The sequence below is a fragment of the Manis pentadactyla genome, chromosome 18, assembly GCF_030020395.1.
Source record: "Manis pentadactyla isolate mManPen7 chromosome 18, mManPen7.hap1, whole genome shotgun sequence".
Classification (NCBI taxonomy): Eukaryota; Metazoa; Chordata; class Mammalia; order Pholidota; family Manidae; genus Manis; species Manis pentadactyla.
This window is the reverse complement of record NC_080036.1, coordinates 28,656,259-28,674,360: the sequence shown is the minus strand read 5'-3', so window position 1 is coordinate 28,674,360 and position 18,102 is coordinate 28,656,259. Positions and strand designations below refer to the sequence as shown.

At 45.3% G+C, this 18,102-nt stretch overlaps 1 protein-coding gene across 4 annotated transcripts in view; it reads right to left on the bottom strand.

The window, feature by feature from the left end:
* PDE8A (phosphodiesterase 8A) overlaps positions 1-18,102 on the bottom strand; it is a 124,310-nt gene that overhangs the window by 44,619 nt on the left and 61,589 nt on the right. For all 4 annotated transcript variants that reach the window (XM_057494739.1, XM_057494738.1, XM_057494737.1 and 1 more), the window contains 4 exons: positions 17,381-17,571; positions 10,237-10,293; positions 9,389-9,443; positions 3,562-3,650 (listed from right to left, as the gene is read on the bottom strand). In XM_057494739.1, coding sequence (XP_057350722.1) covers positions 3,562-3,650; positions 9,389-9,443; positions 10,237-10,293; positions 17,381-17,571 — 392 coding nt within the window. The remainder of the gene's footprint in view (positions 1-3,561; positions 3,651-9,388; positions 9,444-10,236; positions 10,294-17,380; positions 17,572-18,102) is intronic.

Here is an 18,102-nt window from a genome sequence, read left to right as displayed (position 1 = left end):
GGCTGTCTGATTTGTTGGAAAATAATTGTTCACAGAAGTCTCTTTGATCCTTTGAATTTCTGTGGTAGCAGTTGTAACTTCTCTTTCCTTTCTGATTTTATTTATTTGAGCTCTCTTTTTTCCTTGGTGAGTCTAGCTAAAAGTTTGTCAATTTTTAAAATATTTTCAAAGGACTAGCGCTTAATTTCATTGATCTTGTCTACTGCCTTTTTAGTCTCTATTTCATTTATTTCTGCTCTGATCTTTATTATTTCTTTCCTTCTACTAGCTTTGGGTTTGTTCTTTTTTTCCTAGTTCTTTAAGGTGTAAAGTTAGATTATTTAAGATTTTTCTTGTTTCTTGAGGTGGGTCTTTATTGCTATGAACTTCCCTCTTAGGATCACTTTTGCTGCATCACACAGACTTTGGTATGTTGTATTTCTGCTTCATTTATCTCTAGGTATTTTTAAATTTCTCTTTGGATTTCTTCAGTGACCCACTGGTTGTTCAGCAGCATGTCATTTTATCTCTACGTTTTTGTAGTTTTTCCAGTTTTCTTGTAATTGATTTCTAATTTCATACCATTGTGGTTAGAAAATATGCTTGATATGATTTCAATCTTCTTAAATGTATTGAGACTTATTTTGTGGCCTTACATATGATCTATCCTGGAGAATCTTGCATGTATACTTGAGAAGAATGTGTATTCTGCTGCTTTTGGATAGAATGTTCTGTATGTATATTCCTATTATATCCATATGGTTTAATATGTTGGTTAATTAAAGCTGATGTTTCCTCATTTTCTGTCTAGGTCATCTATCCATTGATCTAAGTGGGGTATTAAAGTCCTCTGCTATTATTGTATTACTGTCAATTTCTCCCTTTAGGGCTGTTAATATTTGCTTTATATATTCTGGTGTTCCTGTGTCAGGAGCACATATAAATGTTACATCTTCTTGCTGGGTTGACCCCTTTATTGTCATGTAATGCCTTCCTTTGTCTTCTATCACAGTCTTCGTTTTAAAGTCTCTTTTGTTTAATATGATCACAGACACACCAGTTCTCTTTCTGTCTCCATTTGCACGGGGTATCTTTTTCCATCCGTTGCCTTTCAGTCTGTGTGTCCTTACTTCTGAACTGAGTCTCTTCTAGGGAGCACATAGATGAGTTTTGTTTTTTTTTTAATCCATGCAGCCTTTCTGTGTCTTTTGATTGGAGAATTTAGTCCATTTACACTAAATTAATTCTTGATAGGTATGTTCTCATTGTCATTTTGTTTTCTAGCTGCTTTTTCCATTCCTCTCTGTTCCTTTGTTCTTCTCTTTTTCCTTCTGGTTTGATAACTTTCTTTAGTGCTATGTTTAAATTCCTCTCTCATTTTCTTTTATACATTTGCTATAAGGTTTTTCTTTTGTGGTTACTGTGAAGTTTGCATATATTGTCTTACATACATAATAGTATTTTTAAGTTAACAAATTTAAATTTGAACATATTCCCAAACTATTTTTACTACCCCGACTCACATTGTTTTTGATGTCAAATTTTACACCTTTTAAAAATGTATCTTTTAACTAATTATTGTAGCTTTACTACTTTTGTCTGTTGACCTTCATACTAGGCTTTGTAATTAACCCACTGCTTTTATTATATATTTACATTTCCAGTGAGATTTTTACTTTTGACAGTTTTCTTATAACTAGTGTCACTTCTTCTCAGCTCAAAAAAGTTCCTTTAACATTTCTTGGAAGGCTGGTTTAGTGGTGATGAAATCTTTTGGCTTTTGCTTATCTGGGAACCCATTCTTCCCCTTCTGTCCTGAATGGTAATCTTGCCGAGTAGAGTATTCTTGGTTGGTAGTTTTGTTTTTTTTTTCCTTTCAGCCCTTTGAAAACATCATGCCACTCCCTTCTGACCTGAAAAGTTTCTGCTGAAAAATATGTAGATAGCCTTATGGGGTCTCCCTTATATGTAATAAGTTGTTTTAATGCTTTTGAGATTTTAATTATAATGCATCTTGGTGTGGATCCCTTTGGGTTCATCTTATTTAGAACTCTTTCGGTTCCTGGATCTGAATATCTGATTCCTTCCCCAGATTAGGTTAAGTTTTCGGCCATTGTATCTGCAAATACGTTTTCCGCCCCTTTCTCTCTCTTCCCCTTCCAGGCCCCCTATAATGGAGATGCTATTCCAACTGATATTGTCTCATAGGTCCCGTAAGCTTCTGCACTTTTTAAAATTCCTTTTTCTTTTTGCTGCTCTGTCTGGGTGAGTCCCATTGCCCTGTCTTCCCCCTCACTCATCCATTCTTCTGCTTCATCAGGTCTGCTGTCCAACCCCTCTAGTGTACTTTCCAGTTACTATGTTTTCCAGTTCTATGACTTCTATTTGATGTTTTCTTTATTTTCTATCTCTTTGTTGACATTCTTGCTCTGTTCATCCATTTTTCTCCTGAGTTTGGTTTGCATTTTTACAACCATTACCTTGAATTCTTTATTAAGTAGACTACTTATCTCCATTTCATTATCATCTTTTTCTAAGGTGTTGTCTTGTTCTTTTGTTTGTAACATATTCCTCTGTCTCCTCATTTTGCCTGTGTTTGTTCTATAGATTAGGTGAAACAGCTGCCTCTCCCAGTCCTGAAGGAGTGTTCTTCTGTAGATGACTGACCCATGGGGCCCAGAAATGCAGCCCCCCTGGCGTGGGAATAAAGCAAGCCCACGGGCAACCATCCACCTCAAGCTCCCTCACAAAATCTGGCAACACAAAGGAGCTCCTCCGTATACCTTCCGAGCCTTGAACCACCTCCACACAGCAGTACCCAGGCACTTCTTCGCTACCTTCATTCACAGTCCTTGGCGCGCTGCACTTTCTTTCTCCTATAAAGTGCTTTTCTTCCCTGCCTGCAGGATCCTGGGCTTGTCCCTACCAGTCTTAATACTCCAAATTCTGATCTCCTTTCCTCTGACTTAGGCATATACAAACAGAATGATTTCATTCTCTCTTCGATCCCTGGTAAGGGAAATGTTAAAGAATAGAACACCCAAGGTAGAAACCTAGGATGACAGAAAGCTGCTGACTTTTTTCTTCTTCTGTTAAATTCATGTAACTTTACTAATTTTTCTCCTTTTCTTGCTCTACAGGGACCCAGGTTCTACTCATTTCACTTAAAAAAAAAAAAGCAACTTTATCAAGAGCAAATTACAAAATGCTTATTGTAGAGAAAACATACCACCTACCAGAGATAATGTTAACAGGTTGGATGTGTGTATAGATTACAAGGGGTTTTTTCCCCTTAAAAAATAAAATAGATAACTCAGTATATATACTTCTATATCCTGCTTTTTCATCTACTATTATTTTGAAGCCCCATCTTCAGATGTGAGACTCCAATCACTAACATGACCACTTGTTAGGCAATAGGCAGACTCCAAAAGTCTGTATCAGGAGAGGCACCACCCCTCTGCCCCATTCCATCTTAGCAGGAGGTCACTTACGGCCAAAAGGTAGCTGCCCACAACCAAAGGTCTCACTTGCAGCGCCACGCTGCGTGGCGTGGCGGGCTTCCCAGAGTGGCAGCGTTACCTGAGTTTTAGCTGTGATCGCACCTCTCCAAACTCCAGCTGCAGCAGTTCGTTGTAACAGGCCATGAGGCTGGGGTTTTCCACATACCTCTACAAACACAAAGGGGACTTTGTGGATAAACATACACGCACCTTTAAATTATTATGTATATCAATAAAAATAATTCTTTTCAACAGACTTCTCATTTTAGTAACTGAAATCCAAAAAATACTTTATTTGTAATGATGAACAGGAAATAAGATGAAAATTTATGGGTACCAAATTAACTTTTAAAAAAACAGGGCTTCACTCTTAAGCACTAAACTATGTTTTCTACCTTTATCTTGCATCTACCTACCACTTCAGCATTTTATTAAAAATAATAATAATAATAAGGGAGAAATGTGGGATTCACATATAAATCAAGTATAAAAATCAAACGAATAATCATAATTGACCTGATTGTTTATAGTTCATGATGCGTGATCAAAACCAAAAGTTTCTGATGACTGCCCTTGCACTGTTCACCATGTAAGAACTTACTCACTATGTTAAGAACTTGTTCACCATGTAAGAACTTGTTCATTATGCTTCAGAAGATTGGAGAATGTTGAGAATTAGGCATGGGGTTGATTAATGATTGTGCATTGAGTCCCCTATACAGAATTCTATTGTTGTTAACAACCATTTGATCAATAAATATGAGAGATGCCCTCTCAAAAAAAAAAACAAAAACACGGCTTCAGAATGCTTGTCTTTCAGTGCCTTAATGTAAGAGGATTAGGGTTGTCTGTGTGTCACTAGCAGAGACTAGACTATATAAAAGGAAGAAATGTATTAACTGAAGTCCTATTTATATTAACTTTCAGAGTATAGTCACTTATTCAAGAGCAGTATTTTATCCTCTGACCTGGGGAGAAGGAGGGGAGACTTCTGGGCCTAGTGCCTGTGCCACTACCAGCAGACCAGCAGACCACGGGGTGGGGGGGGCTTGAAGTGGACAGGCGCCCACAGCTTTCCGAGGGCTTAGCTGGCCTCACCTGCTCTGAGGGGGGGATCCTGGGACATGGAGACACGTACATTTCTATAGTTCAACAAATGGCCTCCCGTGCATGCAACCAGATTTCTCATTGGGTAAGAATGTGTATATCCAAACCTTTTTACCCCAAAGGTGGAGATCAAGGTTAAAAATAAAGCAGACAAGCAGACTCACAGAACCCAAGAATGGACTAACCTTTACCAAAGGGAAAGGGACTGGGGAGGACGCGTGGGAAGGGAGGGACAAGGGGGAAAAGGGGGCATTATGATTAGCAGACTTAATGGGGGGGGCACAGGGAGGGCTGTACAACACAGAGAAGACAAGTAGTAACTCTATAGCATCTCACTACGCTGATGGACAGTGACTGTAATGGGGTTTGTGGGGGGACTTGATGATGGGGGGAGTCTAGTAACCATAATGCTGCTCATGTAATTGTAGATCAATGATACCAAAAAAAATTAAGCAGACATGACTAAACATACAGCGCCTTGCTCCCAGGGTCTGCCCCGCTGCCTGCTTTGCTCTGTGTGTCTAAACATCCTTTCTTTCCTGCTCTTCTCCAACTTTCATTTATGTCTCAAGGATTCCACAGGGCATGGAGGATAGAGAAGGCAATAGATCCTCCAGAAACAAGCTGCTATTCCCTCTGCTTAAAGAGCAGCTAGGCAGCTAGGCTCCTCTCCCCAGCCCAACCTACCTCCCCTTCTCATGAAAGGGCTGGGACCCATGCCTGCCGACTCCTGAGCCTATCACACCCACTCTGCTGGGCCCCACCCAGTGGTTCTCAACTTGGCTGCATTATTAGAACTACCTGCAATCTTAAAACACAATACCAACATGCAGGTCCCTGAAAACACCAAGTGAAACAGGCTCTCTAGGGGAGGAGTTTTCCAGGGGATTCTAATACATATGTGGTGTTGAGAGAGACCACACCCTAGACTGAGATTTAGGCAGCAAGCACTCACTGGCCACCAAGTCTGACTAAGGAGATAAGCAGGTCTCCAGCCACCCTGAAGTCCTGCACTGACTGGCCCCTAAACAGCAGAGACCTCACGGTAGTGTCAGCCTTCAGGTCTAGGGCAGGGCTCCAGCCGCAGCACCACTGCCAACTAGCCACGGAACTTGGGAGAAGCAGCCTCCCTCTAGGTCTACAAGCTCTGCTGTCACCTCGGCTTCCTTTAGCTACATGAAGGTACAGGACTCCGCGTGAGAAGATCAGTTAGCACGTGTGGTCTCTGAGAACTGGTCATCCACTTGTATGTGTTACCTACAGAGTGGTGAGCCTGAGCCGCACACCTCTGACGCCTATCCTGAAGCTTCTGTGCTGGTTGTAGGGACGGGCACCTGAAAGTGCTTCCAGAAAAGGCTTCAAAGGACCCCTGGATGCAGTGGTTTGGGTAAGAGGCAGGGAAAGTGGGTGTCAATTATTTTTGAATTTCCAAGTTAGCTTCATGATAACTCAATCATACCAAGAAAATAGAAGGACCGTGGTTGACTAGACCTTCTACCAGGAGACTTTCCAGGCCAGAAAGCTGTGCTGATATATTTCCTTATGCAGAATTCAAACCCAGCTCTTACCAAACACACAAATTCCTGACAGTGCATCTGTGCCCTTTCAAAGAGACCTCGTGCCTCTAGGTCAGCCAACAACCAAGGCAGGCGAATAATCTATTGTACAAGTTTCACCAGCAAGTGGATGCTTCTAAGGTCTTTGTTAAAAAGAAAGCCAGTTTTGCAGCCTAAGAGTAATGATATAAAGATCCCCAAAGTTACCCGGGAAAGTTTTTCGCTGGTGTGAATGCTTCCCATGCAGCTTAAGGGGGGCAAGATCTAAGATCTACTAGGAACAGGTGATCTATAGCTTCCAACCTGGGCTCCTGTACTTGAAAGATCGCTCCCCTTCGCACTGGCTAACGTGATTATCCTGATACGATTTAACATAGATTACTGGAGGTCAGGGAATGGGGTAGGTGTTGAAATGTGTGTAACTATGAGGACTGTCAAAAAAGGAGGGGAACCACAGAACTATATAGTAAGAATACCCTGTGTGCTTTTTATATAAAATTGGGTGTGTGTCTGATGGGCAGCGATTGCACTGGGGTATGTGGGGGGACTCGATAACAAGGGTGAATGTAAAAACCACATTGTTTTTCTTGTGAAACCTTCATAAGAGTGTACATCAATGATACCTTAATAAAAACAAAGAGAAAAAAATTGGGTGTGTGAAAAGTAAAATCCTAAACTCCACCTTAGCTGGTTATATTGGAACTCCTGTGTTCCTTCTGTCTGTACTTTTGTGACTCAATCTGACAGACTGCCCTTTAATTGGACAATTCGGCCCATTCACTTGCCCTTGATTTTGTCTCCTCCTATCTTACTTTGCGTTTATGTCTGATTTCACACTGTTTCCTCTTCCTTGTGTCTGTCAGTTTGATCAATTTGCTGTAAACTCCATATTTCCTCTTGTTAACTTGTAAGTTTTACCACTTTTCTGTTCTATTAATGGTTACCTTCTTTTTCACTGATCTCAAAAGCAAAGATTTATTAGTACTATTTGAAAACAGGATACCAATTACCCCCAGAACAAAGTATCTCCCACAGAGTGATGCTCTCATCTGCCCATGCGCCACAAAAATAAAAGCCTCACAATACTCCCACTGCCCGCCCCACTTCCACGCCGGCTAGATAAGGACATGAGGCTCCTCCGGCGTCCACTTCCTCCCCACAAACCTTGAGGACACAGGGTTTGTTAAAATAGTCCAAAATTTAAACCCTGAGCTTTTATTAAAACTTGTCTTTCGGCACATCCCTTTTGCTAGAGGAGTATTATATATCCCAGTCAATATTTTTCCATTCAGGTCTAGCTTTATACGTAGCTAGATATATCACATTTTATGTATCATGTTATATTTAAAGATACATAACAGAGAGGAAAAAGGAAAGCGGGAGAGAGGGAGGCGGGGAGGCGCGAGGCGGGGCCGCTGCTCACCCTCCCTCTCCGCGCAGTCCTCCCTCCCCTTACGGTTCCTGTTCTAGTTCATTCGTTGTGTGGTTGGAGTCCTTCCTCAATTACTGCCCTCGGACAGGGCCCTAGCGGGGAGATCGCTGAGCTGTGTGTATATCCCGGAGGGGGTAACCGCGCCCTGAAAGGTGGGCGCCAGCCCAGCCGGGTGCGTGGTTCTCGGGCTGGAGTCCTCTTCTGGCTGTGATCTCTGATCAGACGAGACATTATCGTTTGTTTAGTACAGTAAATACTTGTTCATACAATGCTCACACAACACATGTTTACCATTCTCTTGCTCTTCATTCCTTCTTGCCTTTCAGGCCTTCCCCTGGGGTTCATCTCCCTTCTGCGTGAAGTTCATCCTTCACGATGTCCCCGTGAGGGACTACTGGTTACAAACTCTCTGTCTTCCTATTTTTCAAAGTCTTCATTTCACCCTCATTTTCAAAAGATACTTATGCTAGATATAACATGCGAGGCCGGCAGGTTTCACCGCATTGAAAGTATCATTCCACTGTTCTCTATTTCCCATTTATCGCTGCTGAGAAGCGAGCTGCTACGTTAGCCTGTCATTCTGTTGAGGGTCATTTTCCTTCTCTGGCCAATTTTAAGATCTTCTCTCTCTGTTTGGGTTTTTCTTCCACTATGATATGTCCTCTCTTTATTTACTCAACTTTGGATTTGTTGGAATTTCTGAATCTGTCTTTGATCAGTTCTGGAAAGTTCTCTTCAGATACTACCTCTGCTCTGCCCCATTCTCTCTCCTATCTTTCCAGAACTCCAGTTTTGTACATGCTAAACCTATATGAGCTATCGTCCATATTTCTTAACTTGTCTAACTAGTTTTCTGTTATTTTATCTCTGTGCTACATGCTGGGCAGTTTCTTCTGAAAAAGTAAATTTTTTCAGTTACAATGTGTTCATTTCTCAAACTTCAATTTGTTCTCCTTAAAATTTGCTATGTCACTTTTTATAGTTTGCCATTCCTTGCAGATATTTCTAAGTTTGTCTTGTCTTTCATTTCTGTGCATGTAGTAGTGTGATTGCTTTATAACCCAAGCCTGACAGTGGTGACGCCGAGGACGTGAGGGTCTCCCTCTGCTGTCTCTCCCCCCTCGGGACGCCTCGGCTCCCTGCGGGTTGGTCAGCTCTGACTGAGTGCTGCCTGCTGCCCTTAAAGAATTATTTGCAGAGTTCTCCGGGACCAAAGGTGAAGGTGGCTTCCTCAGCCAGGTCCCTAGGAGTTCTACCACCCAGAGCCACTTTAAATTAAATTCATGGCTTGAGATTTCCACACTACCTCATTGACATAAATTTGGGCTACAAATCTGCCCAAGAGTGAGCTTTATAGTTCTCCCGATCGTGATTTCCAAGGCTCACTGGCCAGCAGCTGCCTGAAGCCTTCAGATGCCTTCTGGCTTGGGGGAAACCAGCAGATCGGAGCTGAAGGTGGGGAGAAAGGGAGCACGTTTGGCACGTTTCGATTGCCTTATTTCTATAATACCTGAACTGAACGTGTGAGCACTGCAACACCACATCTACAGCAAAATGCTGATGAGTATCCCCCTAAAGGAGATGTTATTATGTTTAGGAACTTGAGGAGGCATAGTTTTAAGACACTAAGGATGCAAAGAATTGTAGATGATTAGATTACCAAGTTATAAAAAGTTAAACCAATCTGTAATACAGCACAAGGCAACAAATCATTTTCTTCAATTAATTCATAACTTTTGCTAGCTCTGAACTGAGATAAAGTAATTTCTCAGGCTGAATTACACTTGCATAACAAAGAAGTAGGTACACACCCTCGTAAAGCCAGCAGCGATGAGGGGCATCACAGAGGACTCTTCTCTGTCCGCCCTTCAAGAGAACATAGTTAAGTGGTTAGAAACAGCTTTATCAATCACATCTACCTCTTTAACTATTTACTAATTAACAAGATACTATGAATGCCATATAATGAGCACTTTTAGATGAATTGGATTAACATACAAAAGTACGAAGTTGAAAACAATTTTCTGTTTTAGTTTCCTATTTAACTTTTTGGCAGTCATATTAATACCTGAAATACAGAGATTACTCTGACAACCAGAATACAAGTGTAACAATATAGCTATTGGACATGTAAAAATTTTAATTTAAATTCTTTCCGATTTTCTTCTACTTGCAATTTACTTATTTTTTTAAATCCCTTCTCCTCCACAAAGTTCAGGAAAAAAGTTTAAAGGCCACAGAAACATTTCTTCCATCTACAAAAATACATAAACATTTATTTCAATACTGCCCTTCTCCTCACATATTTCTATTCTTTCCTTACCTCCAATTTAAAGAGGAAATATAAGATTTCCCCCATTTATGTATAATTCAAATCTTCGTAAGACATTTGGAGTTAGAAGGTCCTAGGAAGATACCCCTGGGAAACAGTCATACTTTTAGGAATGGAATTCTCTCTTATTTCTAAAGTGAAAGGCCATCCAAAATCACAATACCCAGCGGGAGAGCAGACACTCCCACCGTGAAGTTAACTGTCAGAGCAAAAGAAAGAAGAAAGAAGAAAAGACCTGTCAAAAGGGTCTGTCCCGGTCTGCCAGCTGCAGAGAGCTGGCACTACAGGGACACCCACATCTTAACATCAAGAAAAACGAAAGCTTACCTGCGTACTACACCGATTATAATTGTGTTTTCTGAGAGTTTTGATGATCTGATAGACCTTGGAGAGAAAAACAAATTTTAAAATAAACTTAAAGCAATTCTTAAGAAAATACATGTCAACAACTTTGGTGACCACTGAAGCTAGGGGAGAGGCAGAAGGCAGAGCACAAGGCCCTTCACACTCTGGACTCACCTTCCTGGCTACTTGATCTTTCTCTCTTCCGGGGACAAACTCCTGACCAGTGGGCGGTGGCCACCCTAACAATTACGGAGTGTGAATACAAAAGCTGACTGAGATGATGGGCCTCCTAACTGCTCTGGCCTTTGCTAACCTAAGTGGTTTCAAGTGGAGAATTTTCCCTACCGTGGGCTGACATGAGAGGGGTGATCTGGCTCTGCCCACCAAAGGGAAACGCATGTCTACGTGTGTGACAAACGGAGGGCCGCGCTCACGGTGTGCAGGAAGGAGCCCAGGAGGGCAGCTCTCCACTGTACTCTAAGTGGTTCGCTTAAAGAAGCATTCCTAGGTAGAATGCAGGCAAAAACAGTAATAATAAAAATTCAAATCTAGGAAATGCAAGGCAGTCTTAACAGTCAGAAAGAAGAGAATCCACACCTGACAGAAAAAAGTTAAACATGGAGGACTGAATTGAGAAATTGCCGCTCAGATTGTGTTCCGTGCTCTGTGGTTCCGAAGTGCTTCTACTTCTTGAACTAACAGAACTGAAGTGACGCACCGCGCCCCGGCTGCTCTCTGTCCCCTTCTGCGCACGTTGTCCAGGAGGCCGGCACACTTCTGCGCTGTCTCCCTTTCAGGCCGGGAGCCGAGTTCCTCCGTTTCCCTGCGGCCTGGTCCTTCTCCGGAGTCGGCGCAGGGTGGGGTCAGAGCTCTGCATTCTCAGAGGAGCGGGTTCTGCCCCTTCGCCTACTCCTCCAGGCCACCCTTCCTCTGCTTCTGTGCAGAGCCACACCCCCCTCCGGGGAGTTCAGTGGGGCAGTGCCTTCTGCTGTCCCCGGCGTCCACTCCATGCGCCTCCAGCTTCCACCTACCTGTCCTCTCCAGAGGTAGCCGACCTGAAGGTCACTGCCTGGCCCTCCAGGAAGAGCCCGCTCGGCAGGTCACCGCAGGGAGTGCTGACAAGGGGCCAACCCCTGGTCCGATGTGGTCTCCCTGCCTGGAGAACAGCCAAGCTCACTGCCGCGGGGAAGGGGCCCTGGGAAGGGCTGTTCAAGCCTGGCAGGGCGACTGAAGCTTGGCGGACACAGAGACGAGGCCAGTTCACTTTTCAGACCCGCGGGCTAATAGTCACCCTGGCACTAATCTTAAACAGGGAATGAGAGACGTGGGCTCACAAATGGCATTTCCATGACTTCTTAGGACTGTACTTGTTCTTGTGTTCATATTTCTCTCATATCACAGAGATTTACAGGGAGAAAAGGCAGATTTAAGTATGCAGCCAGGCATCTCAAACCAGCTCTCACCCTTCTAGAAGAAGTGGGATCTGAGTATTTAATAACAAGTAGGCAGCCATGCAAATGATCTCAAGAAGTAGTTTTGGATGACTACTCAGGATACAGGAACGAGAGGTGCTGAGCTAAGGACAAAGAGGAAGGGAAGAACACATTTACCTGGAAACAAGCCAGTCCCTGCAAAGGAGATCTAATACCACGTAGAAAAGGCAAAGGTATGCTCTTGACTTTCTTGTCCATGAGAAGGAAAAAGAAAAAGGATATTGACATGTCAGGAAACAGGGTTGCAAATGAACACCCTTTACTTCAGAGTTCAAGGAAACTAAGAAATGACTTGGCATCACCAACACGCACAGCTAGGCACTGGGAAGGCTGATTCCAAGAAGGCAGGAAGAAGACGAGTCTACAGCGTGAGATTCTGAAAGGCTGGGCAGGCATGCTGGGCAGCTCTCAAAACCAAGCCTGCTGCTGTATCATTAGGATTTGATGTGGTTGCACATAACAGAAAACTCCAAAGAAGTGGACTGCAAGAGGGTTAAACGAGATTTGTCTCCCACATAAAAGACGGGCAGAGGTGGGCGTCTAGGGCTGTATCAGCACTTGGCAGCCTCAGACATGCGGCTCCTCTGCCTTTTCTTCCTCGGCTGCGGTTTCCCCCTCCCGGTCTGGGAGAGATGCCGAGCTCTAGCCATGACACCCACAGCCCAGGCAGCAGGAAGAAGGGCGAGAATTCCCCTATGCCGACGCTTCCCAGGAGACGCACGGCACTCACACCGGCCAGCTCCCAGAAAAGCCAGCAAATACGGTGTGTTTTCTGGGTGGCCATCTGCCCCGTTAAACACTTATTTTGTGTAGTAGGAAACTACAGGACAAGAGTAGAAATGGGTATTGGGGGCAACCACCAGTCTCAGACACACCAGACAACCACAAATAATTCTGATGGTGATCTAGACACAAAACTGGAAAAAACGTTGTATGACGGAGGCTTACTGTAATAACAGAGCAGAGCCCTTTAATGAGTTAAATTTTATAAAAGCCCAACTCCATTGCTTACATTTTACCACCGTTTCCCTCTGCCATGTGGAAGGAGTTGCAGATAAAAAAAGAATGGAATTCAGAGTGGTAAGAAGGGTCTGCAGGCCAGAGCGGAGCCAGAGACTGGGTGAGAGCACCCGGCTCCCCGAGTTCAGTCCTGCCTCTGCATCCAGCAGAGACTTTAACTCTGTTAATGTGTGTTGAGTCTCCACGCAGCTCTATTTCCCCCACCTCCCTTTTTCAAACTTTGCCTTTCATTACAGAGCCCTGCTCCTGCTGCACAAAGAATATTTCTTTGTTTCTTCTAAGCACACTAAGCATATGTCTCCTAAAAGGCTCTTCAATTTCTTGTAGAAAATAATATTCTTAGTCTTTATGGCTGGCTATTCTTTCCCACCATAATTTTGGCAGCTTCCTACATGCCCCCTGGCCTTTTTTTTTTTTTTTTTGAAGAACATTATTTACTAGGCTCCCCCCTTCACCAAGTCCCCCACACACACCCCATTACAGTCACTGTCCATCAGTGTAAGATGCTGTAGAATCCCTACTTGTCTTCACTGTGTTGCGCAGCCCTCCCCATGCCCCCCCATTATACATGCTAATCGTAATGCCCCCCTTTCTTTTTCCCCGCCCTTCTCCCTCCCCTCCCTCCCACCCTCCCCAGTCCCTTTCCCTTTGGTAACTGTTAGTTCATTCTTGGGTTCTGTGATTCTGCTGCTGTTTTGTTCCTTCAGTTTTCCTTTGTTCTTATGCTCCACAGATGAGTGAAATCACTTGGTACTTGTCCTTCTCCGCCTGGCTTGTTTCACTGAGCATAACGCCCTCCGGCTCCATCCAGCTACATGCCCCCTTTTGAATCCTGCTCGGGAGTGACATCACCCCAGGCAGACAGTCTGCAGCGGAGAGGGCCAGGAGTCTCCCCCGCACGCTTTCCCTAGACCCTCGGCATTAGCTGCCATCCTCCTCCCAGGTCTGGGCCTAAAGGCCTGTTCGTGCTCCGAGTGCAGTCGGCAGTCACGCACGGGTCTGCCCCACAGAGCAGACGCCCAGCCCGCTCTCTCTGTTCTCCGCCTAAACCTGAGAATCAATGCGGTTTGCCATTTTGAAACTGCAGTATGGGAAAGGCTGTCTCCAGCTCCTTATGCCTCTGTCCCTTCTCACAACAGGGCAGGAAAAACAACGTGTCTATCCACCTCGCTCTGCTGCCCGCCTTGGGTTTCCTGGTGGATGCAAGGAGTGAAGGGGCCGCAGGGGCTGGAAGCAGTGCTCTGCCCAGCTCAGGGGTGGGGGGGCGAGCTGTTTCCCTGGTCAGCGCCCCTCCAGCATCCCAGGCTCCGCAGGACGCAGGGGAAGTGCAGCAAAGTCTCTTCCCACTTCCTTCCTTTAGGGCCACTGGTATTTCAGCCTCAGAGACTGACGTACGCAGAGGACATTCCGGGACCCAGCAGCTGCTGCATCGCCCCGGGAGAAGAGACAGAGGGGGAGCCCCGTCCTTCTCTGCTCTCCCAGCTGCTGACACGCCTGTCATCTCGTCTTTGGTTTTTAACTGCTGTGGTCAGTTTCTGCCTCTTGTCACCTTCATGGGTTTTTTTGAAAGGCAGCGGGAGGAGGGGCTGGTCCCAAGCACCGCAGAAGAGGGCCTGTGACGGCCCACGATGCCTGCCTCGCCTCCGCGGCTTCCGTCTTCTCTCTGTCCTCCCGTTCGGGGCCAGAGGGAACTGCCACTCAGCTCTTGATGCCCCCTACACAGAATGCACTGGTGTCTCAGCTGCCCGCAGAGGAAAGTCCAAAGTCTGGCTCAGCGCACAAGGCGCTCACAATCGGGCCCACGTCTGCTGCCCCAGCGTCACCCTGAGCCAAGTCCCGCACCTGACACGGCAGCCACCCACACGGCGCACGGGAGCCCTGGACGCCTGCCTATTCCCACACCAGGCTTTCTCCTCTCAAAGCCTGATCGCTCTTCAGGACTCAGCCCAAACATCCTCTGTGAAGGCCTCCTCGGCGCCAGCACCACAGCACTCTGTATATACATTCCACCTCTGTGGGCGTTTTTGGGCCGGACTGAAATTGCTTGGCCTACAAGCTGCAGCCTTAGGTCCTCAGAGGCAAGAACCACGTCTTCCTCATTCATGTAGCTCAAGTACCACATAGAGTGCCCAGAACTGAGAAGACTTGCAGAACAGGGCTCCTCAAATGGCAGATTTGGAAACACTGCAGACACAGACTATTTGGCCTTCAGCAAGGCACCTGATAAGGAGGGCACGGACTTCCAAGTGTCCCCCGTGGAGACTTACAGATGAATGCTAATCATTTAGACAAGTCAGCAACTGAGGAAAAGCCTGTCACAGGCGGTGTTGACTGGGTATCCCCAAAGGAGGGTGAAGGGAAGGACAGAGCTAAGGGTCAGCAGGTTCAGGAGGGAGTCCGGGAAGATTCCTTGAAGGAACAACTCCACAGTGGGCAGGAACCCCTAAAGGGATGATCTTAAGGGAGATAAGCCAGGTAAGGGCCAGGATCGAGATGAAACTGACTTAGAAAAATAAATCAGGGCCCATTCCTGCATCTAGAAAACTCACTACGAATTGCACCCCCACCCGCACCCCGAGCCACCAAGACGGAGATGTGGCAGAGCAGGGCTGGTGAGAAGACCTGAGATCCGGGGCCAGGGCTGCACCACAGCCCTCAGGAAAGGGATGCGATGAGGAGCTGCGTCTGGGGAGGTCCGCTTCTCCGGCCGGCACAGAGGAGACGGCTGTTCTGCTGACTCTTCACTGCTCCGTCCAAACCCACGGGGAGCCTTTCGGCGCTGGAGGCAGGCTAACCGGAGCTGTGCTGGGGGAGGCACTCGGAGGACACGGCCTCAGCCGCATGTCTGAATGCGAAACTACACTCCGTGCGGAGCTGCTTACCCAGAAGAGACCATTCCTGTCCCCCAGTGCTGGAAATCTGGGGAAGGGGGTTAACCTGCCCCAGGGACCCTGTGCCAGCTCTGGATAAAGGGGGGTTCTACATGGAGAGCCACAACTCAGGGCCTTCCCTCGGGAGCCCCAAACCCCAGCAGAGGCTGGACGGAGGGTGGGGGGGGCTTTGCAGAGGACACGCACATGACAGTCTGTTCCTAAAACTACATATTGAACAACCCAGTTTGCATTCTATTAAAATTGTACAAAAATTATATTGACATATCAATAAAAATTTGACAAATAAACCGTTTTTATTTAGAATATAGCCAAAATGGGTAACAATAGTATATTTCCTTCCTTAAAAAGTGGAGAATTTTATGGTATGTACGTTTTACCACACTGAAGAAGTAGAGCATAACTACCACAGCCTAACCTTTGTTTTATCGCACAGGATGATCCGGCAGTCATCTTTGTGGACACAAATTCCCATCATCCAGCACATACCTGTGCCTAGGTTTGGGCCTGGACAAGACCAAGAAAGAGGCCAAGTGTCTCTCAGCACCTCCGCTTCCCCTTTTCCATGGGGGCCTTGGGATGCCCTCCCGCCTTGCAGCTTTCCACCGAGACTACCAAGTACCGTGGAGGTGCTTCCTTCTCCTCCTCTGCATGCTGTCCATCAAAGGATAGAGGCGGAACGGATCTTGGAAACAAAGTGCTCCAAATTTGCAGAGAAGTCAGTCACACAAAGGCAAGCCGCTGGTCCAGGAAGAGCCGAACCCAGGGCCCAGGCTCCCCCTGCCAGGGCCAGGGCTCCTGCACACCTCTCAGGCCACTGCCTCTCACTGCAGCGCCAAGTGGCTGCACAGGCAACACGCCAAACCAACCTGGGCGATCAGGCAGACAGAAATGGGACCGGGGCCCAGGCAGCAGCGCAGGCGCTAGACTGAGGCCGGAAGGGAAGCGCTCCCGAGGTGGGTCACCCCGGGGGAAAGCCACCTCATCTGAACGCCTGAAAGGTGGGTTCTCACAGCCAAGGGAACAAGGGCGTGGAAATCACCGTGGGCCTGCAAACGACCTTTTGATAGGATGTCATTTTCTTGTCACCTCAGTTTTTAACCCTTTTATATTTGGTTAAATCTTTTCTATCTCCTAACAGTCAAGATTTTAAATGTCTTTAAAAGTAACACATTATCAAATTTTACATTACATTAAAATTATAATTTGTCTTCCCCAAAATAAAGTTTTCTATGAAATAAAATGGACATTTCACTCTGCCTCACTTCCATCAGCAGCAAATAACTTAATTCTAAAAGTGCTTTTCTTAGATTTATGTCTGCCACCCAGAATTCCCTCGTGTTGATAGTCTGCAAGTACTATAACTGAGGCATATCCACTGAACATTAGAAGACAATTTTCAAAAATTTCCTGACTTTAAAAACATCTAGAAAATTATAACTCTTACTGCAGTAACATGCACATGACAGTTACAGTTAATTACAATTCACGTTTCATCTGAACCCTTAATGCTTCTTCATTCATATTTTCTTACTGTTTTAACCAAAGCAAAGCAAAACAAGAGAGAAAGATCAGTCATAGAAATAATTATGTTCTAAGATTGTGTTTTTTTACACGCGTGGAAGGCAACTTAAGACACTGAAATAAACTTCCTGTATTTCTGGGCTACATTTACCGTCACAGACGCCAGCAGGACTACCCAGGCCCGAGCCCCAGGCTTACCTGCACAGCGCCTCGGCATCCAGCTGTCGGGGGTTTCTGTGGTCTATGATGATGATGTCGTGATGCTTGTCCAGGAAACAGGCTAGGACAGCCTGAGCCTCCTTGGTAACTGTGCAGTTAAACCCTGCCTTTTCACATGCCCTACAGAATCCATTACACTGTTTATCTTCTTTGGTAAACACTAAAAGTACCTGAATCAAAAAAGCACAAACACTTAAAAAAAAAAAAGATGTTAGAATGATCATTTATTAACAAACCTCAGAATACTCCCAAGTGTTTTGAAGGCAAGTACCCAGATGTGAACCCGACAGTCTACTGATGCCACCCTCCTGCATGTAACTCGGGGACGCCCACCCACCTCCCCCAGTAGTGCGACTCTATCTGCTCTGAGTCTGGAAGTCCAAGCGCATGGAGCAAATACAGTTTTACTCCTCCTGCTAATACGCCTGCTGGCGGAACTCAGCAAAGGCCTGATAGAGCATTTTATCTTGAAACGAACTCAATTAAAGCACACAACTATTTATCTTAGTTAGCAGTAAGTTAACCAGCTAAGTCCTTAGATGGCAAATGCTACTATTTCAGTCAAACTCCTAGAATACTTAATACTTTAAATAATGTTTTGACTCAAGATTTTACATATTCCTCCAAGTTAAAAAAAAAAATTACTTTGACTGTAAGAGAGGAGATTCAAAGTAGACCAAAATGTTACTTCAAAACCTGCC